At 42.5% G+C, this 27,107-nt stretch overlaps 1 protein-coding gene across 1 annotated transcript in view; it reads left to right on the forward strand.

Annotated features, from left to right (window-relative positions):
• The window catches only part of LOC122556123 (uncharacterized), a 48,489-nt gene extending 21,675 nt beyond the window's left edge, over positions 1-26,814 (forward strand). The window contains exons 2-3 of the mRNA XM_043702636.2: positions 15,413-15,577; positions 25,102-26,814. Coding sequence (XP_043558571.2) covers positions 15,413-15,577; positions 25,102-25,370 — 434 coding nt within the window. The 3' untranslated portion in view covers positions 25,371-26,814. The remainder of the gene's footprint in view (positions 1-15,412; positions 15,578-25,101) is intronic.
• The last annotated feature ends 293 nt before the right edge of the window (positions 26,815-27,107 follow it).

Here is a 27,107-nt window from a genome sequence, read left to right on the forward strand (position 1 = left end):
GTGGTCGCACCAGTGCTGCCCACTTCCTGAGATCAAACAAGTTGAACTACCTTTATTGCAACACTTAATCTAGAGTGAAATGCCACCAAAAACAGATGGCATGTGGAGTGTGTTTTATTGAAAAATCAGAAACTGCAGTTCTTAAACAAGCTAAGAGCTATTTTTGAAATGATTCATTAGCCAGAAAAGTTAAAATTGTGGATTTGATTGTGAATAGAATTGCTTTAAATTGCATGACGTATACGCATGTTGATTGGCCTGATCACTGTTATTAATTGAGTGAACACGTGGAATATGTTACTTGATTGATTTACCAGAGGAGATTTAAACTCGCTGGGATTCAGGAGCCTCAGGAAAGAAGGGGAAAGTTTGGTTACTTCCCCCAAGAGATTGTGAATCTGTGGAATTGTGGTGTGGTGGACGCTGGGACATTGGGTATATTTAAGGAGGAGAGAGACAGATTTTTAACTAGCAGTGGGTTAAAGGGTTATGGAGAGCAGGAAGGAAAGTTGATCTGAGGGATATGAGATTTTACCCATGATCATATCAAGTAGCAGACGGGCTTGAGGGACTGAATTGCCTACTCCTGCTCCTATATTTCCATATTATAGCACTTTGTCAAAATATCTCTGATATGACTTTCAGAATTCACTGATTGTTAAACTGGGTGAATGCGACCTTCATTCTGTATCAGTTACGTTGAGTAGACTAACAAGCTGCTACTTCAGAGTTTTTTTCATAGCCGGTGATAGTTCAGGAGGTATATTTGACAGAACCTGGAAGAACTCTCAACTCTTACTTAAATACTGAGATTCTTGGAGTCCAACTGAACAACTAGACAGGAATTTTCATGTTGCAAATGTGAGCCTTGCTGATAAAGCCAGTTGCTGGGAGCTACAGTGGCATCTACAGCACAGAAAGATGCCATTTTGCTGATCAGGTTGATTCCCCTCATGATGCAAAATCAAATCCCACCCCCTGCTTGCTCCCTGAGGCCTTCTGTTACAGTATAGAACAATACAGCACGGGAATAGGCCTTTCAGCCCATCATGTCTATGCTGACCATGATGCAATTCTAAACTAATCCTATCTCCATGAATATGCTCCATATCCCTCTGTTCTCTGCCTGATCATGTGCCTGTGTAAATGCCTCTTAAACTTTGGTTTTTACAACCACCAGTAATAGTTGCCGTGGTTGCCACGACTGAAGCTAGCTTTATTTAAATTTAAATTCCACCAGCCACCATAATGAGACTTGAACCTGTGTCCCCATAGCGTTAGTGTGGGTCCCTGAATTGCTCATCCAGCAACATTACCACTACATCATTGGCCCTCCTCTGGCCCAATAACTACCTGATAAACACACTATCATAAAACTGCTTTCTCTTGGAAACGCTGCAACGTACAATCTGGGTTTCCTAAATCATCAAACACACCTACAAAGCCAGGAGTGTCATGGAATGCTCTCTGCTTGCCTGGATGAGTGCAGCTCCTGATTGGAACCCCATTCACCATCTTAAACATTCTCTCCGTACACAACTAATGCACAGTGGCAGCAGTGCACCAGCTTAAAGCTACACGCCATCTTGACTTGAAAATCCATCAGTGTTCTTTCACTGTCACTGGGCCAAATTCGTGGAGCTCCCTTTTTAATGGCATTGTGGATGTTCCTACCTTGTGATCATTTTAAAGAAGCCCGTAAAGCTTGGGAGGGATGTTGCAAGGCAAAGTATAAGCTCAAACGGTTCTGAAGGTCTTTGTGTTTCAGACAATCTGACCAAGAACCACATGTTACTCTCCGGTAATCTAGAAAGCTGTTTGGCAGAACTGATATAACTTGTTATTGTTCCTCTTGCTGTTGTTATTCCATTAACAGGAAATTAGATCAAATGACAAGCCTATCTGTCACTGAAAAAGTACATTCTAATTTCCTGAAGCGTTCTCCTATCATGTAACATCTGTGTCAAAATATAGCTCCTGAACAGCAATTAAATAGTTATTATTGTGAGTATTTTTCAGAGCAAGTAGCAGTTTCTAGAAAGGTAAATAGTACAATGTTGTAATCTAGATTCTGTCTTCAGTGCCCAGAATCATCCACATTTTGTGATAATTCAGATTATATCTTCTGGAGTTGCCATGCAATGAAGCACAATCTCCTTCAACAAATGATTAATTCTTTGTCATGGATGCACATCTCTTTATTTATTAATTAACAGGATGTGGCGGGCAGCAGTTAGTGCCTGTGCCTAGTTGCCCTGAAGAAAGCCATAGAGTCGTAGAGATGTAGAGCATGGAAACGGATCCTTCGGTCCAACCCGTCCATGCCGACCAGATATCCCAACCCAATTTAGTTCCCACCTGCCAGCACCCTGCCCATATCCCTCCAAACCCTTCATATTCATGTACCCATCCAAATGCCTCTTAAATGTTGCAATTGTACCAGTCTCCACCACTTCCTCTGGCAGCTCATTCCATTCAAGTACCACCCTCTGCATGAAAAAGCTGCCCTTTAGGTCTCTTTTATATCTTTCCCCTCTCACCCTAAACCTATGCCCTCTAGTTCTGGACTCCCCCACCCCAGGGAAAAGGCTTTTTCTATTTATCCTATCCATGCCCTCATAATTTTGTAAACCTCTGTAAGGTCACCCCTCAGCCTCCGAAACTCCAGGGAAAACAGCCCCAGCCTGTTCAGCCTCTCCCCATAGCTCAAATCCTCCAACCCTGGCAACATCCTTGTAAGTCTTTTCTGAACCCTTTCAAGTTTCACAACATCTTTCCAATAGGAAGGAGACCAGAATTGCACGCAATATTCCAACAGTGGCCTCCCCAATGTCCTGTACAGCCGCAACATGACCTCCCAACTCTTGTACTCAATACTCTGACCAATAAAGGAAAGCATGCCAAACACCTTCTTTACTATCCTATCTACTTGCGACTCCACTTTCAAAGAGCTATGAACCTGCACTCCAAGGTCTCTTTGTTCAGCAACACTCCCTAGGACCTTACCATTAGGTATGTAAGTCCTGCTAAGATTTGCTTTCCCAAAATGCAGCACCTTGCATTTATCTGAATTAAACTCCATCTGCCACTTCTCAGCCCATTGGCCCATCTGGTCCGGATCCTGTTGTAATCTGAGGTAACCCTCTTTGCTGTCCACTACACCGCCAATTTTGGTGTCATCTGCAAACTTACTAACTATACCTCTTATCTTCGCATCTAAATTATCTATGTAAATGATAAAAAGTAGAGGACGCAGTACATTTCCTTGTGGCACTCCACTGGTCACAGGCCTCCAGTCCGAAAAACAACCCTCCACCACCACCCTCTGTCTTCTACCTTTGAGCCAGTTCTGTATCCAAATGGCTAGTTCTCCCTGTATTCCGTGAGATCTAACCTGGCTAATCAGTCTGTTAAGCTGCCTTTTTGAACATCAGCAGTCCTTCTGCTGTGGATTAACCCACAATGCTGTTAAAGAGTGTCAAGACTTTGACCCAGCAACCCTGAAGGAACAACGATATATTTCCAAGTCAGGATGGTGAGTGACATGGAAGGGGAACTTGTAGATGATGGTGTTCCTATGTATCTGCTGCCCCTGACCTTGTAGTGGTCGTGGGTTCGGAAGGTGGTTTTGTGAATTTCTGCAGTGCACCTTGATGATGGTATACACTGCTGCTACCGACTATGAGTAACAAATGAGTGAATGCTTGTGGATTTTGTTCTCATCAAGTGTGTAGGCGATTGAGAGTAGTGAGGTCAGAAATGAGGTTTCAAGGTTGCAAGAGTGGACCGGCAAGCAGGAAGGTGGTTTGAAGTGTGTCTACTTCAATGCCAGGAACATTCTGCATAAGGTGGGTGAATTTGCAGTATGGGTTTGTACCTGGGACTTCGATGTTGTGGCCATTTCGTAGACATGGATAGAGCAGGGACAGGAATGGTTGTTGCAGGTTCGGGGGTTTAGATGTTTCAGTAAGAACAGAGGAGATGGTAAAATAGGGGGAGGTGTGGCATTGTTAGTCAAGGCCAGTATTACGGTGGCAGAAAGGATGTTTGAGGACTCATCTACTGAGGTAGTATGGGCTGAGGTTAGAAACAGGAAAGGAGAGGTCACCCTGTTGGGAGTTTTCTATTGACCTCCGAATAGTTCCAGAGATGCAGAGGAAAGGATAGCAAAGATGATTCTCGATAGGAGTGACAGAGACAAGGTAGTTGTTATGGGGGTCTTTAACTTTCCAAATATTGACTGGAAATACTATAGTTTGAATATTTTAGATGGGTTAGTTTTTGTCCAGGGAATGCAGAATGGTTTCCTGACACAGTATGTAGACAAGCCAACAAGGGGCAAGGCCACATTGAATTTGGTACTGGATAATGAATCTAGTCAGGTGTTAGATTTTGGAGGTAGGTCAGCATTTTGGTGATAATGACCACAATTCAGTATGTTTGCTTTAGCGATGGAAAGGGATAGCTATATAATGCAGGGCAAGAGTTATTGCTGGGGGAAAGGCAATTATGATGCGATTAGGCAAGATTTATAATGCATAGGATGGGGAAAAAACTACAGGGAATGGGCACAATTGAAATGTGGAGTTTATTCGAGGGACAGATAGTGCGTGTCCTTGATAAGTATGTACCTGTCAGACAGGAAGGAAGTGGTTGAGTGAGGGAACCTTGGTTTACTAAAGAAGTTGAAGCTCTTGTCAAGGGGAAGAAGAACGCTTATGTTAGGATGAGATATAAAGGCTCAGGGCGCTTGAGAGTTACAAGTTAGCTAGGAAAGACCTAAAGAGAGAGCTAAGAAGAGCCAGGAAGTGACATGAGAAGTCTTTGGCAGGATCAAGAAAACCCTAAAGCTTTCTCTAGGTATGTCAGGAATAAAAGAATGTCTGGAGAAAGATTAGGGCCATTCAAGGACAGTAGTGGGAAGTTGTGTGTGGAGTCCGTGGAGATGGGGGAAGCGCTAAATGAATATTTTTCGTCAGAATTCACACTGGAAAAAGACAATGTTGTCAAGGAGAATATTGAGGCACAGGCTACTAGACTAGACAGGATTGAGGTTCGCAAGGAGGAGGTGTTAGCAATTCTGGAAAGTGTGAAAATAGATAAATCCCTTGGGCTGGATGGGAATAATCTCAGCATCCTCTGGGAAGCCAGGGAGGGATTGCAGAGCCTTTGGCTTTGATCTTTATGTCATCATTGTCAACAGGAATAGTATTAGAAGACTGGAGGATAGCAAATGTTGTCCCCTTGTTCAAAAAGGGGAGTAGAGACAACCCTGATAATTTTTCACCAGTAACCCTTGCTTCGTTTGTGTGTAAAGTATTGGAAAAGGTTATAAGAGATAGGATTTATAATCATCTAGAGAGGAATAAATTGACTATGGATAGTCAACACAGTTTTGTGAAGGATAAGTTGTGCCTCACAAACCTTATTGAATTCTTTGAGAAGGTGACCAAACAGGTGGATGAGGGTAAAGCAGTTGATGTGGTATATATGGATTTCAGTAAATTGTTTGATAAGATTCTCCACGGTAGGCTATTGCACAAATTACAGAGGCATGGGTTTGATGGTGATTTAGTGGTTTGGGTCAGAAATTGGCTCGCTGAAAGAGGACAGAGGGTGGTGGTTGATGGGAAATGTTAATCCTGGAGTTCAGTTACTAGTGGGGTACTGCAAGGATCTGTTTTGGGACCACTGCTGTTTGTCATTTTCATAAAACCTGGATGAGGGCGTAGAAGGATGGGTTCGTAAATTTGCAGATGACACTAAGACTGGTGGAGTTGTGGATAGTGCTGAAGGATATTGCAGGTTACAGAGAGACAGAGATAAGCTGCAGAGCTGAGATGAGAGGTGACAAATAGAGTTTAATGTGGAAGAGTGTGAGGTGATTCACTTTGGAAGGAGCAGCAGGAATAAAGAGCACTGGGCTAATGATAAGATTCTTGATAGTGTAGATTAACAGAGAGATCTTGGTGTCCAGGTACATAGATCCCTGAAAGTTGCCACCCAGGTTGATAGGGTTGTTAAGAAGGCATACAGTTATTAGCTTTTATTGATAGAGGGATTAAGTTTCAGAGTCATGAGGTTATGCTGCAGCTGTACAAAACGCTGGTGTGGCTACACTTGGAGTATTGTGTACAGTTCTGGTCACTGTGTTATAGGAAGGATGTGAAGCTTTGGAGAGGTGCAGAGGAGATTTACTAGGGTGTTGCCTGATATGAAAGGAAGGTTTTACAAAGAAAGGCTGAGGGACTAGAGGCTGTTTTCGTTAGTGAGAAGAAAGTTGAGAGGTGACTTAATTGAGACATATAAGATATAAGCCTTTTTCCTTGGATGGTGATGGCTAGCACGATGGGACATAGCTTTAAATTGAGGGGTGAGAGATAGAGGACAGATGTCAGAGGTAGTTTCTTTACTCAGCATAGTAGGAGCATGGAATACCCTGCCTGCAACAGTTGTAGACTCATCAACGTTAATGGCATTTAAATGGTTATTGGATAAACATATGGATGAAAATGGAATAGTGGAGGATAGATGGGCTTCAGTTTGGTTCCAAAGGTCGGCACAGCATCGAGGGCTGAAGGGCCTGTACTGCACAGTAATGTTCTGTGTTCAAAGGGGCTACTTTGTTTTGGATGGTATCGAGCTTCGAGTGTTGTTGGAGCTTTAGTCACCCAGGCAAGTGCTAAGTGTTTCATTTCACTCCTACTGTGCCTTGTAGACAATGGACAGGTTAACTCTAGCCCTCCTAGTTCTAGAATCTCCCACATGAAGAAACATCCATTACCCATGCTCTCTGTCAAGACCCTTTAGTATATTGTATATGTTTCAACCAAGTCACCTCTTACTCTCCTAAGCTTCATAGTATACAGGCACAATCTGTCCAATTTCTTCATAAGGTGTTAGCCTAGTAACTGCTTCAAGTGGATTTCTTAAATAAGACCACTACATACACATGTGGTCTCACCAATGCTGGTCAAATTGAATCCCAGCATCCTTTTGCATTTAAATTCTCTCACAGTAAATTATCAGATTGTATTAGCTTTGCTAATTTCTGCTTGCTAACCTTCTGAGGTTCATTACCTGCCTACTAAACTGTGATTCATAATCTCTACACAGCGTACAGTTTTTTAATACTTTCTTTCAAATGTTTTTCCATGCTCATTTACACATTCTGATAACTTTTTATGAATCATTTTTGCCTTTTAGGCCTGATTTAATTCCACCCTTCTTTATCCCTCCCCCACCTCCCATGACTTCAACATCCTTGAAAATGTGTGCCACTGAGTAATAGGAAACCAATTTTACTTCAGCGAGCAGAGAACTCTATAAACCACACTTAGAACAGACAATTGACAGCTACATGGGCTACTTATAGGTTGATATTTATAGGAGCCATAAACGAAAGAAGGTCTGTGCCAAATCTGATTACTTTTGGGTCAATGAAGCTTATTTCCGAAACTCATAATGATTTCCTCAGAAAAGAATAAGATTTATTTTATCAGTTTTGACCATATGGTTGCCACAGTGACAATGTCTACATTCTGAGCAATTAGTAATCCCTAAATATATGTAGTGCTAACGTGTGTCCCTTATTCTGTATCTATAGCTTTTAAGGCATTGTTATAGTTATTGAGCAGAGGCCTGCAATGAAATATCACAAAGTGTTCAGTGTTCTGCCCAGCTACTCTTGAGGGCAGAAAAATTAGTTCAAGTCTGATCTGAGGCAGTTAGGGAACTGTACCAAACAATGTTGCTGTAGTGCATCCTTTAAGGTAACAGAGTGGCAATGTTACCGACTTGTAATTCCTAAGCAAATGGACTAATGCATGAGCTCAAATCCCATCATAGCAAAGGAGGGAATTTAAAATCACTTCTGGAACGAAATGTTAATTTCAGTAATAATTGCAACAACCCATCTGGTTCATTAGTGTCCTTCCTGGGAGGAAATCTACCATGCTGGTCTGGCCTTACATGTGTTTCCTGATCACAGCAATGTGGGTGACTCGTAATTGCTGTCTGAAGCAGCTTAGAGAGCCATTCAGTTGTATTCAAAAGTAACTGGAAATGAGCAATCAGTGCTGGCTTTGTCGATGATGCAGAATGGCTGTACCTGAATCATGTGGACAGCAGCAGTTCAAGAAAGTAGGTCACCTCCAACACCTTCGCAAGGGCAATTGAGGATGGGCAACCATTCTGTGAATGAATAAACCAAATCTGAAGCAAATAAAATTCTATAGCTCAAGAAAACTTTAAAAAAAGGTTTTTGGTGGTGGAGGCAGAAACCTTCAACCCATTTTTAAAAAAGTACCTTGAATTCCCACCTGAGGTGCTCTAACTTGAAACACTATGGTTCAGTTACTGGAAGTTGGGATTAGAATTGGCAGCTGGCGTTCTTTTGTCCAGTACAGATGCAATGGGCTGAATGGCCCTTTCTGTGCTCTAATGTTTTGATGATTCTAACACTATACAGTGTTGAGGATGGAGTGACTGAATGTTTAGGTTAGTGCCTGCTGTGTCAGCTGAGTGCGCTGTTACGTCCTGGATGGGGTGTCAAGCATCATGAGTGTTTTTGCAGCTGTGAGGTGATAGCCAAATTAAGATTTTTAAAAGAATTATTGTTCATGGGTGTCGCTGGTTGAGCCAGCATTTAATGCTGTGGTTGGCCTTGAATACAACTCAGTGGGTTGCTGGGCCAGTTGAGGAGACAGCCATATTGCTGTCTCTCTGGAGTCTTATGTTAGCCAGACTGGGCAAGGATGTTTTTCTTCCCTAGAGGACAACAGTGAACCAGACAGGTTAAGGAATATTCCATCATATTCCTGATGTGGATTGTAGTTGGTGGAAAGTCTTTGGAGAATCTGAAGTTGAGCTGCTTCATGGAGAAGACCCAGACAGTGGCCACCTCCACCAGCTGCAGTGGTATTGTGGCTGACGTACTGCAGGTTAACAATAATTGACATGACCTTGATGTTTAGGCAGAGTGAGGGTGATTAGGTCCACTGCTGTTGGGGTTGGTCAATGCCTGCCATTTGAAAATGACTTTCCATTATTGGTACCCAGGTCCAGTTACATGTGGGTATGGTACCCTTCACCACCTCAGTAATAGCAATTGGACTTGAACGCTCTGTAAGCATTAAAATGTTCACTTCTAGCCATGTGATGTGGGTTAGCTCATCGATTTTAGACACAGCCCCCAGGAGCTCTCTCTTTCCAGGGGCTGTTTCCCATGTACTACCTTTGCTTACCAGAACCTATTTGAATGATGAGAGTCTAATCTATTGTGAGCGTAGTGTCCAGAACTTGACCTGTTGGAAGTAGAGCATTATGAGCAGAACAGTATTGTACATACCATGACTTGCAAACATTTCCTATGAGTTATTAGGGGAGGATGTGGAGAGGGACTTTCCAAAGATGCCATGATACCTGGGTTCATGTCTAAAAGTGGAAGATGTCAATATGATCAATACATCACCATAGATTAGTTCCGTGAAAGGTAGAATGAAATAAAATGCCTGCTGGGGTGGATGTGACATGATATCGTTTAATGATTATAGTCACCCCGCACCTTCAACATATCGAGTTTCTTCCTGTGCCAAAATTGATTCTATATTTGTCTTTGCCATTGCATATGGTCTTTATGGGGGTGATACAGTGCAGCTTATCTTAGAGTCATACTTTCCAATCCGTGTTGTACACTAGAAGTGGTAGGTATTTCATGGGTTCAGAACTGTGTAATTTCTAACTTGATGAGTGGGCTAATCTGCCACTCAATGAGTCACTATCAAGTCACGGTCAGCGAATCACGCATTTTGTAATGTATCTTAGAAATACAATGAAGATTAATTAACTCAGGCCTTTGCTCTTTCAATTTTCTTTCCTGCAGTCTTGAAGAGAGCAATTTCCATTGATTTATAAACAGAAAATACTGTAAAAAATTGGCCAGTTTGGCAGCATCAGTGGCGAGAGTACCAGAGTTAATGTTTCATGTTGGGTATAACGCTTCTTCAGAACTGAGGAGTCAATCTCCCTGTGTGTTTAAAAGCATTCAAATCCTGTGCCTTTTGAAGAACTCCAAAGACTCATGACACTCTGGGTGAAGAAAAATTCTCCTAATTTCTGTCTGAAATGGGTGACAACTGGACTCAAAATGTTAGCCCTCTTTTTCCCTTCAGAGATGCTGCCAGACCTGTTGAGTTCCTCCAGTGTTCATTCTCCCACATCCAGCCTGTCAAGACCCTTAGCACCTTATATGTTCAAAACTCCAATGGATACAGCCCTAGCTTCTCCAGTCTTTTCCAATTACTTGTTGTCCTTGCATACTAAACTTTGCTATTCACGTATTAGTTTACCTAGATCCCTCTGCATATCTACATTCTGCAATCTCTCACCACTTATTCTTTCTGCCAAAATGGACAATTTCGTATTTTCCCACATTTGCCAGATCTTTGCCCACTCAATTAATCTATATCCCTCTAAAGTTTCTTAAAGTTCTCTTCACAATTTACTTCACAATTTACTTGAAATGTCGGCTCTTTTCTCTCCTTACAGATGCTGCCATACCTGCTGAAATTTTCCAGCATTTTCTCTTTTGGTTTCAGATTCCAGCATCTGCAGTAATTTGCTTTTATTTTTTACTTTTTTATATGTCTAAACATCATCAGTAGATTTGCCAACCAAATCTTTGATCCTTTTATCCAAGTCATTTATATCAATGATAAAAACTTGAAGTCACACACCACTTGTCATGTCTTGCCAAGTGACCTGTTTATGACTATTCTGTTTCCTGGTAGCCAACCAATCTTCGGTCCATTAATTAATATCACACCTCTCTCTTACCAATCTTATAAATTAGTGGACACTTAACAATGATTAACAATACTCAGCTCAAACAGTACATTTATATTATTTGAAAACTGCTATTTCCTAAGTGTCAAAAATCCCATTTCATTTGTTTTTACTTGATGACAGACCACAATTAGCATTATATGAATAAATCAGATTGCTATGTTGCTTAGCTTCTCATCCTGCACATTGTAGTGGTGTTTACCATGTTGGTGAACAGAGATAGAAAGTAATACTGGGAGGGAGGGTCTTGTACCAGGAAAGATGTAGCATGTGCCAACTGTAGGAATTGGCATCTTTCATTAGGAAGAGAAATGTGTGCCCAGAAATTACTCGCTCATGATCTGCGGACTTTCTTATTCACTCACAGAATGTGCAAGCCTTTATTGTCTGTCCTTAGTTGTCCTTGGGAAGATGGTGATGAGCTGCCTTCTTGAATCGCTGCAGTCTACATGCTGTGGGTTGACCCACAATGCCATTAGAGAAGGAATTCCCGGATTTTAATCTAGTGACCTTGAGGAATGGTGATATTTTTCCAAGGAGAAAGTGAGGACTGCAGATGCTGGTGCTCAGAGTTGAAGAGTGTGATGCTGGAAAAGCACAGCCGGTTAAGCAGCATCTGAGGAACAGGAGAATCGATGTGTCAAATATAAGCATTTCAACAGGAATGAGGCTTGTGGCCCAAGGAGACCAAGAGATAAATGGGAGGAGGTGGGGCTGGGGGGAGGGAATTTGATAGGTAGATGAAGGTGGGGGTGAAGGTGGTAGGTCAGAGAGGAGAGTTGAGTAGATAGGTGGGAAGGAAGATGGACAAGAGGGCAGTGTCAAGTTGGAAGGTTAGATCCCCGTAAGGTGGGGGGGGGGGGGGGGGACGGGACGGGTGGGGGGGGGGGGTGAGGTAGATCAGGAAACTGATGAAATCGACATTGATCCCATGTGGTTGGAGGATCCCAAGGTGGAAGATGAGGCGCTGTTCCTCCAGGTGTCGGGTGGTTAGGGTTTGCTGGTGGAGGAGGCCTAGGACTTGCATGTCCTTGGCGGAGTGGGAGGCGGAGTTAAAGTGTTCGGCCATAGGGCGGTGGGATTGGTCATTGCAGGTGTCCCAGAGATGTTCTCTGAAATGTTCCACAAGTTGGCATCCTGTCTCCCCAGTGTAGAGAAGACCACATTGAGAGCAATGGACACAGTAGATGACGTGTAGATGTACTCTATCGGATGTGGAAGGATCCTTTGGGGCCTTGGACAGAGTTAAGGTGGGAGGTGTGGTTGCACGTTTTGCACTTCTTGTGGTGGCAAAGGAAGGTGCCAGGAACGGAGGGTGGGTTGGTGGGGGGAGCGGGGGGGGGCATGGATCTAACAAGGGAGTCGCGGAGGGAATGGTGACTCCGGAACGCAGATAGGGATGGGGAGGGAAATATATCTCTCGTGGTGGGGGTCTGTGAGTAAGTGGCAGAAATGACGGAGGATGATGCGATGTACCTGGTGGTTGATGAAGTGGAAGTTGAGGGCCGGGATTGGGGGTGGGGGCGGATTCTGTCCTTGTTGTGATTGGAGGGGTGGGGTCCAAGGATGGAGGTGTGGGAAGTGGAGGAGATGTGCTGGAGGGCATTGTCAACCATGTGGAAGGGGAAATTGCAGTCTTTGTAGAAGGAGGCCATCTGGGATGGTCTATGGTGGAATTGGTCCTCTTGGGAGCATATACGGCGGAAGAATTGGGAATAATATAAAATATAAATCCAAAAAATATATTAAAAAATGGGGCGGCATGGTGGCTCAGTGGTTAGCTTTGCTGCCTCTCAGCACCAGGAACCCAGGTTCGATTCCAGGCTCGCACGACTGTCTGTGTGGAGTTTGCACATTCTCCCTGTGTCTGCATGGGTTTCCTCCGGGTGCTCCAGTTTCCTCCCACAATCCAAAGATGTACAGGTTAGCTGAATTGGCCATGCTTAACTGCCCATAGTGTTCAGGGATGGGTGGGTTAGGCGTATGAGTCAGGGGTAAACATTGAGGAATGGGTCTGGATGGGATACTCTTCGGAGGGTCGGTGTGGACTTGGTGGGCTGAAGGGCCTGTTTCCATACTGTAGGAATTCTAATTCTAATTCTATTTTGAGTTTTGACCTTTGCTATTCACCTTATCATGCCCCTCGTGACTTTATAAACTCCGATAAGGTCTCCCCTCAACCTCCTGTTCTCTGATGAAAGAAGTCCCAGCCTATCCAGCCCCTCCTTATAACTCAAGCTCTCCATTTCCGGCAACATCCTGTGAAATATTTTCTGAACCTCTCCAATTTAACAATATCATTCCTAATTATAGCAGGGTCACCACATCCTATACAACCTCAATATGTCGTCCTAATTCCTGTACACAAAGATCTGTGCAATGAAGGCAAGCATGCTAAGTGCCTTCTTAACCACCCTGTCTACCTCTGATGCAACTTTCAAGGAACTATATATCTGAATCCCTAAATCTCTCTGTTCAACAACATTGCCCAGGGCTCTACCATTAATTGTATAAGTCCTTGTTTATTTTACCAAACTGCAATACCTTGCACTTATCTGAATTAAACTCCATCTGCCCCACCTCGGCCCATTGGACCAGTTGATCAAGATCCCTTTTAAATCTTAGTCAACAGTGAAGAAAGATTATCTATGTAATGATTGTAATGTAGCCAGCCAGGTGAACTAGCTAAACATGATAGAATATGGGTCCCCTGATTGGGGGACCCATATTAGTCTGGTCCAATCATGGAGCCCTGGCTGCAAGATAAAAAGATATGTCAGATATTCTGACACTCTTGAGAGCTGGCTCTGAGGGAGCTGGGCCAGTGTCAAAGACTCTCCACGTGTGAGTAAAGGGTGATTAGGTGATGGGATGCTGGCCTCTGTGGAGTTATTTCAGGCTATATCACTGATTTGTGTGTCATCAGCAAACCTACTAACCATGCCTCCTAAAATGTCATGCAAATTATTTATTTAAATGAGAAACAGCAGTGGACCTCACAGCAATCCCTGCGGAACACCACTGTTCACAAGGTTCCAATCCAAAAATCAACCTTCTACCACCGTCAAGCCAAATCTGTACTTATTTGGCAAGCTCTCCCAGAATCCCATGTAATCTAATTTTACCAAGGCAGGAAAGTGGAGTTAAGGGCGTGATGAGATCTGCCATGATCCTATTGACTGGCAGCAAGCGTGAGGCGCTAAATGACCTATTTTTCTCCTAGTTCTTACATAAAGACGGGAGGGAAAGAGCATCTGATTGGAGTTGCAGTCTCTTCCATGTATTCTTCCCTGATTTGGAACATGGTGTGGGCTGGATAGGAATCCTTGGCAGCCACATTCTGACTGGTGGGCAGCCTGTTGGATCCAGGTGGTCAGTAGTACAGAGTCGTTATGGTGCAGAAAGTGGCCATTCAGACCTTCATTCCTGCACCAGCTCTTCAAACATGTATCAATCTCCTGTTTTGTCCCCGTGCACCTTATTTTTATCCAAATAATGATCCAAAGCTCTCTTAAGTGCCTCAGTTGTACCTGCCACCTTCACATTCTCAGGCAGTGCACTTCATGACCGTGACTAGTCACTAAGTGTGAAAGGGTTTCCTCACTTCACCCCTGCTTCTTTTCTGGAGCATTTTAAATCTATGCCGTCTCGCTCTTGTTCCTTTTACGAGTGGAACAGTTTCTCCTTATCTGCTCTATCCAGCCCACTCTTGATTTTCCAGACTTCTATCAGATCTCCTCCTAGCCTTCTTTTCACAGCTTCTTCAATCTATCCTCAGAGCTGAAGGTTCTCATTCTGGAACCATTCTCGCAAACTACCTCTGCACCCTCTCCACACCCTCTCCACACCCTTCCTCTCACTTGGCTCACACTGTCATCTACAATACTCCAGTTGAGCTCTAACAAGTGTCTTATACAAGTTCACCATCACTTCTTTACCCTTGTACTTTGGGTCACAGGGCTTGGAGCATCCATCAGAGAAGGGACTGGTGATGCTGAACCCAAGAGCATTTCGAGGGTAGAATACCGACATTGTTACAGACACCTTTTTGAACCTGGCTTGACCTTGCCTGCTTCAAACATGTTAACGGTTTTGCCAATGGCAGTTGATTGACATAGCCTCTTGTGTACAAGATTTTTCTTTTGATTAATGCATTATGTTAACCCGGGGTTGGTTAGCTCAGTTGGCTGGACGGCTGGTTTGTTATGCAGTGTGATGCTAACAGCATGTGTCCAATTCCTGCAGCAGCTAAGGTTACCACGAAGGACTTTCCTTCTCACCTTCTCCCCTTGCCTCAGGTGCAGTGACCGTCAGGTTAACCCACCACCAGTTGTCTCTGCTTAATGAGAGTGCAGCCCTATGGTCCAGTAGGACTATGCAAAAGTGAGTCCTGCAGATGCTGGAGATTAGAGTGGAGAGTGTGGCGCTGGAAAAGCACAGCAGGTCAGGCAGCATTTGAGGAGCAGGAAAATCGAATTGCTGTGCTTTTCCAACATTCTCGACTCTAGTAGGACTATGGCAACTTTACCTTTATATTAACCAGCCTTTCTTCAATTGGAATCTGCAGATCCCAATACCGTCCTGAACTATGAAGGGATTTCTCTACTTATTGTGATGGCCACGTGCAGCTACTTTGGAATATTAACAGGCTTTGGAGCTTTCATTCTCAGCTTCCTGGGATCAAGACATCCACTTTTGTTTAACTTGCCGATTACGCTGCATTTTATAACAGGTAAACATTTTCTTTGTTTTATGTTTTCAGCTTTTTACGTGTCTCCCTATTTTACAGGTTCACTGCAGATGGTCACAGATTGATGAGGATCATGTCCAGACTGGAGAATTTTCCCTATGGGAATAACAGGATAGGATGGGGTTGTTTTCATTTGAAGGGAAGGTTTAATTGAGGCAAATAAAATAATGAGAGACCAGAGTGGACAGGCTCTCTCCATGATCAGAGAAGTCAAGAAGTGCAGACTAGTTAGAGGAAATGTTTGAGGAGAAATGTTTTCAATTAGAAACCAGCAGCATACTGGACTTACTGCTTGAAAAAGTGGGTTAAGCTGAAATCCTCATTTCATGTAAAAGACACTTGAATATGTACTTGTGTAACCTACACAGTGGGTAAATGGCATTAGGGTGGATTGCTATCTTTCTATAGGCATAGACATAATGGCCTCACATGTTGTAAATTTTCTCTGTCTCTGATTCTAATCTTACCACTCTTCTGGTGATTTCAGTTGAGGCAGCCTGTCCTCTAAGTCAGACAGCTTTGAGTTCAATTCTCTCTCCAGGGACTGGAGCAGTTCTGAGGGAGTGCTGCACTGACAGCAGGGCTGTCTATCAGATGAGAAGTGAACATTGGACCCCATCTGGCCCTCTCATCAGTCGGATTTATAAGATTCCATGGCATTATTTATACAAAGAAAATTCTCTTGGAGCCCTGTCCATAATTTGTCCGACAAACAATTAAAAACATTATTAAATTGTTGTGTGTGAAAGTATGAAATGTGCAAATTGGCCACTGAATTTTCTACATGGCAACAATGACTAAACTTTAAAGTATACAGATTGGACCTCCCTAATCTGACACTCTGGTTCACAAACGTCTGAAATCCAGTAGGTTAGGTCTTGCCTGTCATGGCTGTACATCGATCTTCTTTCAGGTTTTGTTGCACTGTCTCCAGATTGAATGTGCTAAAAACAAGGTTTCCCTGTCCAATTGGAACATCATTCATCCATTGATACAAGGCAAGATGAGGTCTTTGTTTGTGGAATAAAGTGTTTATGCATATTCGGTTTGTTGGCTGAAACAATTTCATCAGGTCTTTAGTCACTGCCCATTTACTGAATTGAGTAACCTTATGGTGACAGTGTAGCATAGTCGTAATTTCATTGGACATTGGTAATCCCAAACTAATGTTCTGAGGGGCATGGATTTGAATCCCAAAGTGCTTGTGCTCAGGTAATAGTTTGAAGATTATTTCCCTTGGGGTTCTGCTTAAGGTAGTACCAAACTGCACGCAGTCCCTCAGCGTAGAACATAGAACATTACAGCACAGTACAGGCCCTTCGGCCCTCGATGTTGTGCCGACCTGTCTGAAGCCCATCTAACCTACACTATTCCATGTACATCCATATGCTTGTCCAATGACGACTTAAATGTACTTAAAGTTGGCGAATCTACTACCGTTGCAGGCGAAGCATTCCATACCCTTACTACTACCTGAGTAATTTCTAAGCATTTGTATCCCTCTGCTCCCCACCTACTAATGCATCTGTTCAGACGCATCTTAAATGAATCTACCGTGCCTGCCTCTACTATCTCTGCTGGCAATGCGTTCCAGGCACCTACCACCCTCTGAGTAAAGTGCTTGCTGCGTGTATCCCCCTTAAACTTTTAATCTTTCAGAACGTCTTTCCTCTTTGTACCTATTTTGTTGGTACCTAAATATACCACAACAACTGAACCTTTCCCTCTCACTCCAAGTTCCTCTGCAGCCCACATGTGGTATCCTTAACCATAGCACTAGGCAGGCAGCACAATCTTCAGGACTCTTAATCCTGATTTCGACCCACTAGAGGCATCAGAACCATCTGTTTCTGTTGTGGTAATACAACTCAACTTTCTAAGCATTCAATAACGAGCTGTCAGGTTAGCTGCTAGTTATGTAACTTAAGGTTCATGCTTTCTTGGTAAAGCTGTCTTTAGATCACTACTAAAAATAATTTTCTAACCTTTGTGTAAAAAACCTGAGTTGCAGAAATGAAACTGCAAATCATTTTTTCCTCCACTTTTGAATCCAAGTTCCCAAATAATAATATGCTGCAAATCTACATCACAAATAGCAGAAATGTTGTCTTACTGGAATTTGACTGCAGTTACAACATTTGGCATTTTGTATGTCAGTCATGGCGATGGTATATTTTCAAGTCAAGTAGGTGCGTGATTTGGAAGGGAACTTGCAAGTGGTGGTGTTTGGTGTCTTTGTTCCTTTAAGTAACATTGGTTGTATGTTTTGAAAGTGCTGTTGATGAAGCACTGTCTGATTGGCTAATTGATGTAGGGGGTTTTCTTTATGGCATATACAGAGGGAGTTAATGTTTAACGAGGTGGAAAGGATCCTGCTTTATTTTGTACGGATTCTACTTTGTTGATTGTCATTGGACCTGTATGTACCCAGGCAAGTGGAGATTCAGTTGCAATCATTATAGGTGGTAGATAGGTTGGGGTTGAGTTACTTGCTTCGAATATGCAACTCCAGACAGGTGCTTGGGGCCACAGTGTTTATATGGCTGATCCACTTATGTCTCTGGTCAATAATAAGCAGCCAGGATGTTAATGCGGTAGTAATCAATGATGGTAATGCCATTGATTGTCAAGGGGAGAGGGTTAAATTGGAGATGTTCATTTCTTGTCATATGTGTGGCTTGAATGTTACTTGCAACAAATTGGTCCAAGCTTTTCCAGATCTTGTTACATTCAAGCATGGACTGCTTCCTTGTCTGAAGAGTTATGAATGGTGCTGAACACTGTGCAATCATCAGTGAACATCCACACTTCTGACCTTATGATGGAACAGAAGTCATTGATGAAGCAGCTGAAGATGGTTGGGCCGAGGACACTATCCTGAGGAACTCCTGCAGAGATGTCCCAGAGCTGAGGTGATTGACCTCCAACAACCACAACCATCTTCCTTTTCTCCAGCTATGATTCCAACCATAGAGATGTACAACATGGAAACAGACCCTGAGGTCCAACTCATCCATGCCGACTAGATATCCTAACCTAATCTAGTCTCATTTGCCAACATTTGGCCCCAAGCACTCTTAAACCCTTCCTATTCATATACCCATCCAGATGCCTTTTAAATGTTGTAATTGTACCAGCCTCCACCACTTCCTCTGGCAGTTCATTCCATACACACACCACCCTCTGCATGAAAAAGTTGCCTCTTCGGTCCCTTTTAAGTTCTTCCCCTCTCACCCTAAACGTGCACCTTTTAATTCTCGAGAAAAGACATTGTCTATTTACCCAACCATGCTCCTCATGATTTTATAAACCTCTATAAGTCACCCCTCAACCTCTTACACTCCAGGAAAAAGAGGAAGCTTTCCTCTCATTCCCATTGAATTTCCCATGCCCATTTTGCTAGGGCTCCTTGATGCCACACTTGGTTAATGGTATCAATGCTGCCTTGATGTCAAGGGCAGACACTCAAACCTCACCTCTCAAATTCAGCCTTTTCTTCAACAGGCTTCCCTGAACTGGTAACCAAGGAGAAAGTGAGGTCTGCAGATGCTGGAGATCAGAGCTGAAGATGTGTTGCTGGTAAAGCACAGCAGGTCAGTCAGCATCCAAGGAACAGGAGAATCGACATTTCGGGCATAAGCCCTTCTTCAGGAAATCCTGCCTGCAAAATACTGTTCAAACAGCCACAGAGAGTCACAAAGGGAGTGAACAAGTCTGATAATTAACTGAAACCACATAATTTACAAGGAATGCCTTGTTGAAAATACTTTCAATATGTCTGTTCATTGACCATTTAAAAACAAAAGATACCTCTGCTGAACTTGAATTCTGAAGGATTGCAAAAACACTAATTTATTTCAAATCCTCAACAATAATAAAAATATGAAACCTTCATAACATGCAGCTTATCTATGTCTCTCTGTAACCTACAACATCCTTCGTCACTATCCACAACTCCACCAACCTTAGTGTCATCTGCAAATTTACTAAACCATCCTTCTACACTGTCATCCAGGCCATTTATAAAAATGACAAACAGAAGTGGACCCAACACCGACCCTTGCGGTACACCACTAGTAACTGGACTCCAGGATGAACGTTTCCCATCAACCACCACCCTCTGTCTTCTTTCAGCAAGCTAATTACTGATCCAAACTGCTATATCTCCCACAATCCCATTCCTCCGCACTTTGTACAATAGCCTACTGTGGAGAACCTTATCGAACGCCTTGCTGAAATCCATATACACCACATCAACCTATTTACTCTCATCTACCTGTTTGGTCACTTTCTCAAAGAACTCAATCAGGTTTGTGAGGCACAACCTACCCTTCACAAAATTGTGCTGACTATCCCTAATCAAATTATTCTTTTCTAGATGATTATAAATCCTATCTCTTATAACCTTTTCCAACACTTTACCAACAACTGAAGTAAGGCTCACTGGTCTATAATGCCAGGGTTGTCACTACTCCCCTTCTTGAACAGGGGAACCACATTTGCTATCCTCCAGTCTTATGGCACTGTACTGAAAGAACTTGGCAAAAGACAAGACTAGTTGTAGAGCATTGGTGTTCAGTACTTAATACTAGGTTGTTGAAGCCCACGGAGTTGTATTCCGTACACTCTGCTGTTACTTTGATATCGGGGGAAAGAGAGGACTGCAGATGCTGGAGATCAGAGTCAAACAGTCTGGTGCTAGGAAAACACAGTCGATCATGCAGCATTCAAGGAACAGGAGAGTCAACCTTTTGATCATAAGCTCACCAAGAACGTGGCAGTCCTGATGAAGAGCTTCTGCTTGAAACGTCGACTCTCTGGCTCCTCGGATGCTGCCTGCCTGGTTGTGCTTTTCCAGCACAACACATTTTGACTCTGTTACTTTGATATCGTATGGAGTGAGACAGATTAGCTGAAGACCAGCATTGTTAGTGGCTCAGGCGGGGGCTGAGATGGATTATCTACTTGGTGCAAATCATTAAAATTGAATGGTTGGAACGCTCATTCTATTTTGCGCAGAGACTTGCTTCTTTATTCCTCTTGTGGGCTACAATCCAAATATTTAGTGTCTTCTTTTGCACTGTTGTCTTATTAAATTTATTTTATAAATGAAAACTTTTTATGACTTTTATAAATTATAAAACAGGGAGGGAATTTATTTTCTTGGAATTTAAAAATTGGTCCTTTTAAAGTATGAGTGACAAAGAACTACCAAATCCCACTATTTAAAGGAAAGTTAATAATTTATTCTTTAAGTCCAAGAGAAAAAGAGAACATTAAACAATAGCTATCAATGCTGTAATCCTCCTTTGTCTTAACGATTTATTGCTGAAAATGTGTTGCTGGAAAAGCGCAGCAGGTCAGGCAGCATCCAGGGAACAGGAGAATCGACGTTTCGGGCATAAGCCCTTCTTCAGGAAGCCCTTCTTCTTATGCCCGAAACGTAGATTCTCCTGTTCTCTGGATGCTGCCTGACCTGCTGCGCTTTTCCAGCAACACATTTTCAGCTCTGATCTCCAGCATCTGCAGACCTCACTTTCTCCTTAACGATTTATTGACCTCCCACTCTACCACAATATACTGATCCGATAAAACTCCTCAATTAAGATTTACAAAAAATTCAAATTTCAAAACCAGTCAGCGGTGTCGATTCTCCTCTGAATCTTCCTCTGTAGATGAAAAATCTTCATCTGGCTCAAGGTTTTTTCTTCCGTCTTCTGCTGCACAGATTTCACATGAATAGGTACCTTTCAGAGACTGATTCTGTGGGCCTTTTTGTTTGTTAATGCGCTTTGCCATTCTGGCTATCTGTTCAAAATGCCTGATTTTTATACCCCAAAAGATCAGGTTGTCTCATTGGTTTGATATTATCAAAACAATAAAATTCGAATTTGATTGGATTTTGGTATCTTGGGGCATAATTTAAAATGATAAGTCTTTCGGTATCTGGGGTATAAATTAAACTGATTGGCCAAATTCAAATATGTTATGTAACATAGCAACTCAGCTCCAGCTATTTGTTTCACAGGGAAATGTTACAGTTTTAAATTTTTCAGCACACTCTGTGCTTGTTAAGTCCTTGCCAGCTTTCACTCTCTCTTAAAGGTACAGTACATGCCTATAACTTCATAACACAGACAAGACGAAAGTGAGAGATTTGGAGAACCGAGAGATCACAGACATGCTATTCTGATATTCAGGCTCGACCCAGTCATTTTCTTTCATTAAGAATCCATAAGAGAATGTGCTATCAGTAAAGTGCGTGCTATGCAGAAACTCCGTGAATTAAAGAGCTAAATTTCCTTTGGTACCCTACAAGTTAATGGGCTCGTGGAAAGTTCTGTTGCAATTTTGAAGCAGTTACTTATTCTATGTTGATGAATGACCTAATTAAAATGACATGTTATGAATTTTATGCAAATGAATTTAACAGTGCACTAACAGACAAAATGAAATCCTGCAGGAAACCTAAACCAGATGGGGCATGACTCTTAATGTTCTGAAGGAAATATGAAAGGAAGGAGCTGATGCTCAGATCAATGTTTAGCAGTTCTGTAGTCACAGGAATTGTGCTGAAGAACTCGACATCAGTCAGCAAGCAGAGGGAGACACGAGCACAGAAAATGTAGGGTTTAATTTCAGTAGTGAGGGATATGTTTGAATATGTGGGTTTGAGGATAGGAGGAAAACTGGCAAATTATTATTAATCACGGATTAGTAAGGCAGCACAGTAGGTCAGGGACCCAGGTTCGATTCCAGCCTTGGATGACAGTCTGTGTGGAGTTCGCATGTTCTCCCCGTGTCTGTGTGGGTTTCCTCTGGGCGCGCTGGTTTCCTCCTTCAGTCCAAAGATATGCAGGTATGGTGAATTGGCCAAGCTAAATAGCCCTGTAGTGTCCAGGCTAGCCATTATAAATGCAGTGTTGGAGGGATAAGGGGGGGGGGGCTGGGTGTGGGTGGGATGCTCTTTGGAGTGTTCGTGCAGACTTGATGGATCGAATGGCTTATTTCCACAGCGTACAGATCCTATGATTCTATGATTATTTCCTCACATTTCATAGCAATGAATAGCATCCACTATTTTTATTGCTGTACTTGTCTTATAAGTAGCCCTTTGCTATTTGTCTAATTTTAGCATTGTCTCCAAATCTTTAATCATTCCCAATGGCATCTATGTAAATATATACACATCGTGCAAGTTTTTAAAATCCTCTATATCTGCCAACTCCTGTGAGAGTTGATTACAGGTTTTGAAAAAGTACAGTATGAGACCAAAATTGGTCATACAGTAGGCAGTGAAGAAGGTTATCTAAGAGTACAATGAGATATTAACTGGCCCAATGGGCTGAGGTGTGTCAGATAGAGTTTAATGTGATGTGTTGCATTTTGATAAGACAAACCAATGCGGGACTTCCACAGTTAATGGGAGGGCCCTGGGCCTGTTGTTGAACAGAGAGACCTAGGGGCGCAGGTACACAGTTTATTGAAAGTTGTGTCACAGGTAGACAAGGTAGTGAAGAAGGTGTTTAGTATGCTTGCTTTACTTGGTCAGAGCATTGAGTAGAAGAGAAAACATTGGTGAGGCTACTTTAGAATACTGTGTACAGTTCTGGTCGCCCAACTCTAGGGAGTATATTATTAAACTGAAAAGGGTGCAGAAAAGATTTACAAGGACATTAATGAGACTGGAGAGTTTGAGTTATAAGGAGAGGCTAAACATTTTTCTCTGGAGCATAGAAGGCTGACAATTGACCTTATAGAATTTATAAGATCATGAGAGGCATAGATAAGGTTAATAGCTAAGGTCTTTAACCCAGCATAAGGGAGTCAAAACTAGAGGGTGTAGGTTTAAGGTGAGAGGGGCAATATTTAAAAGAGACCTAAGGGGCAACTTTTTCACACAGACAATGGTGTATATATGGAATGAACTGCCAGAGGGTCCCTTCCACTGCTACCTGCCACCAAGCGGATTCATCCCTCCCATTTACCAATAAGCTAATACCTTCTGCATGTCTTCACCTATCCCCACTTCACCACTCTGCCCCCACTTCTCCCTTTATCTGCAGCTCCCCCCCCCCCCCCCCCCCCCCCCACACCCACCCCCAGTCCTGAAGAAGGGTTACACCCGAAACATCGACTTCTCCACCTCCTGAAGCTGCCTGGCTTGCTGTCGTTTTCCAGCCTCCTGCTTGTCTACTTTGGATTCCAGCATCTGCAGTTTTTTTGTCTCAGAGGAAGTGGTAGAGGCAGGTACAATTACAGTGTTTAAAAGACATTTGCACAGGTACATGAATAGGGAAGGTTTAGAGAGATATGGACCAAATGTAGGCAAATGGGACTCGCTCAGTTTAGGAAACCTGATCAACATGGGCAAGTTGACTGAAGGGTCATTTTCCATGCTGTATGACTCTATGTCTCTGGACCCCATAAGGAGCAGTTGTTAGGCGTTAATAGCAATGGATCTTGATGTTCTTTACAGTATTAAAATTAATAACCTCAAGCAAGGAAAAGACATTCCAAATTCCAGTTGAAAAATGTGAAAGGGTAAATAGTGAAATTTTGACAAGACAGCAACAAAGGCCAAAATATATTTATTGTGATTGTTGAGTTTGACATATTTTGATTTCCTGTGGGCATGTTGGAGGTTCTGAAGCAATGCAACGTTCAGAATTTCTCCTTTGTAATCTATACAGAATCAACACCTGAGTTGAATATCTGATTATTGCTTGCTGTCAATACTATTCTGAATGCGCATTAATCAGCCATTAATTTGCCGCATTTTGGATAGTTCCTTAAATGCACTTTCATTTGGCAATGCATTTGGCTCTTGATAAATTCATTCGATGAGGGCATAGCTTGCTAGACCAGCATTTATTGCCCATCCCTAATTGCACATTGCTGTAGGTCTGGAGTCACGTGTCAGCCAGACCAGGTAAAGATGGCAGTTTCTTTCCCTAAAGGACGTTAGTGAACAAATGGCTTTTTCTGATAATGGTTTCATGATCATCTTTAGACTCTTAATTCTAGATTTTTATTGGCTTTAAATTTCATCATCTGCTGTGGCAGGATTTGAACCCAGGTTCCCAGAACCTTACCTAGGTCTCAGGATTAATACCACTAGATTGTCACCTCTTCAATTACTGGACTTGCTTCCCTTACCACCTATCCCATTTATCCTGTCTCTAATCTGTGGGTAGGTAAAATTCTGTGCATATACAGTTATATAGAAATGGAAGTTGCTAGTGCAACCATTCACATATTGTTAAGGTAACCCTCAGCCAGTGTGTTTCAAGACTTTCTCTGATTAAGTCTTTTGAAGAGTCTAGGGGCTTGTGTAGATATGAGGTTATCTCAATTTAGGGTTAACTCAACAGAGACTTGCACAGACTTGGGGAATCTAGGAGATAACATCAGCAATATGAGAGATACCATTACCCCATCAAATCTATTGAAAAGTCTTGTTGTTAGAATGAATGATGAGACTGCTTTGATTTTCTGTTTTGCAGCCACTTTGGACATGGTGTCATTGGCACTATGCTCATACCTGTTCTTTCAGGTGAAGACAAAACTGAGGAGAAAGGAATTTCAGAAGATAGCGATGCAGGCAACCCTGGGTGAAAGTTTTGTGATTGCTGTCTTTGGTGTGATGTTTTCAGTAACTGCCTCAGCCCTAAGTCTACACAAGTCCCTGTTGAAGGACCCAAGACTGCTGGGGAGCAGAACAGAAGAAGAGTCCACTCTGGTAACACATGAACAATGCCAAGACAATGACTAGATTTGGCTAAACATCTTGCACTGCATCACCATGTACTTGTTTGGAGCTGTCCAGTTGACCTAGGGTTCTGATCGCATTTTAACTGTGAAGAAATGCAGCACCCAGGGACATTGGGCAGCCAACAATGCAGAGGGGACTGGTCAGTTTAAAATGAAAAGGGCCAATGATTTTTACCACTGGTTATTGAAAGCTGAAAAGCTGAGAAAGAGAAAAGATGCTTTAATGTTTCGCTGATCAGTTTTGTTTTTGTTATTTATTATTCTTTGACAACAATTGAAGTAGCTTTTCTGAAGGGCTGGCTCAATCACTGATCAAAATCAATAAAAGATACTGAGCTGTACAGCGCAACCTTGACCCCCTGTATTGTGCTGACTTTGTCAGCCTGAGTTATGGCAGCTGATGGAACATTACGATTAACCTTCATGTCCTGGCTAAAGGTCAAATGGTCAAATCAGATGCTCCTTTGATTCCTGAATGCTATCCAGTGACTTTCATTGTCACTGTTCCTTTTCCTTTTCTGAAGAATTTCTAATGATCTTTTTTTTGTCCCAATGCTCTGACTTTTGGTAAATCAGTATTGGATGACTGATGGACATCAAGTATGCCCAAATGAATATGGTTGACCAAGGAGCAGAGCTCTCCTCCATTTCAAAGCCACATCTGTCGTTAAAGGAGCATGTTTCCCCTCATGAGGGAGTCTAGAAACGTGCAAAGAATTTAAATAAATGACTGCATGTTTCAGAAAGCCTTAAACCTTTGAAATTATTATCTAATCCTGACAATTGGAGCCGGTGCCTTTGAATATACTGAGTTAGACAGGTTTTTGATTGACAAAGGTTCTGGAGAGGCAGACAGGAAAGTCAAGTTGAGATGACAATCAATTCAGCTGTGATTTTATGGAATGGAGGGCAGGCTAAAGAAGCCAAATGGCCTATTCCAGCTCTTATTGCCTTTTCTTCCCTTACCTTTTATTAATTCAGCTTATTGAGGCCACTTAGGGTCAGATATGTCAGCAGAACAAACGAGGCAGACATGCCACCCTAAGATGTTACTGGAGCATTGAACAGATAGGATGTTACAGTAAGTAAAGGTTAGGTGTCCCATCAAAACGAGATTAAAGACAGCGGTTGGCCGTCTGTTTGTTTCCCCATTACCTGTGTGTGTGCCCTTGTGTTAACTTACCATTCAAACATGATTGAATGATCATAACAGCACAGCACAGGTCTTTCTGGGAACCTGGGTTCAAATCCTGCCACAGCAGATGATGAATGATTGAATGAATGTAATCATATGTATTATAGGTTGCTGGTACTTTCAAATCATGTAACGTTCATGTAAAAAGTAATATAAAAATCAGTGTTTTGTAACAGCTCAGGGAGATCCGGTTTCCTCATGGGAAGCATGTTTCTCACTTACAAATGCATGAATAAACACCAGTGAAGCTTCCAAATGTCTCCGTCTGGTTTTTCTGGGTCAAGGTAAGATAAGGAAACCTCCTTTTTCAGGACCAAACTGGAATAATAGGGTTACTACCAAGACGATGCTGACCAATATTTATATATTGCCTCAAATGCACAGACGGTTGAAAATCCAGTTGACCATCGCTGGCATGCTGATGTGGAACTTTGTTGCAGTGCTGGAATTGACCTCACCTCTAAATTTGTTGCAATCCTTGATCATTGTCTTACAATTTCCTATTGAGTATAATTACCTCAAAAATGTAAGAGCCCCATCTAG

This window comes from Chiloscyllium plagiosum, unplaced genomic scaffold, assembly GCF_037043375.1.
Source record: "Chiloscyllium plagiosum isolate Xiang-an unplaced genomic scaffold, Cpla_swu_hap1 HiC_scaffold_1, whole genome shotgun sequence".
Taxonomy (NCBI): Eukaryota; Metazoa; Chordata; class Chondrichthyes; order Orectolobiformes; family Hemiscylliidae; genus Chiloscyllium; species Chiloscyllium plagiosum.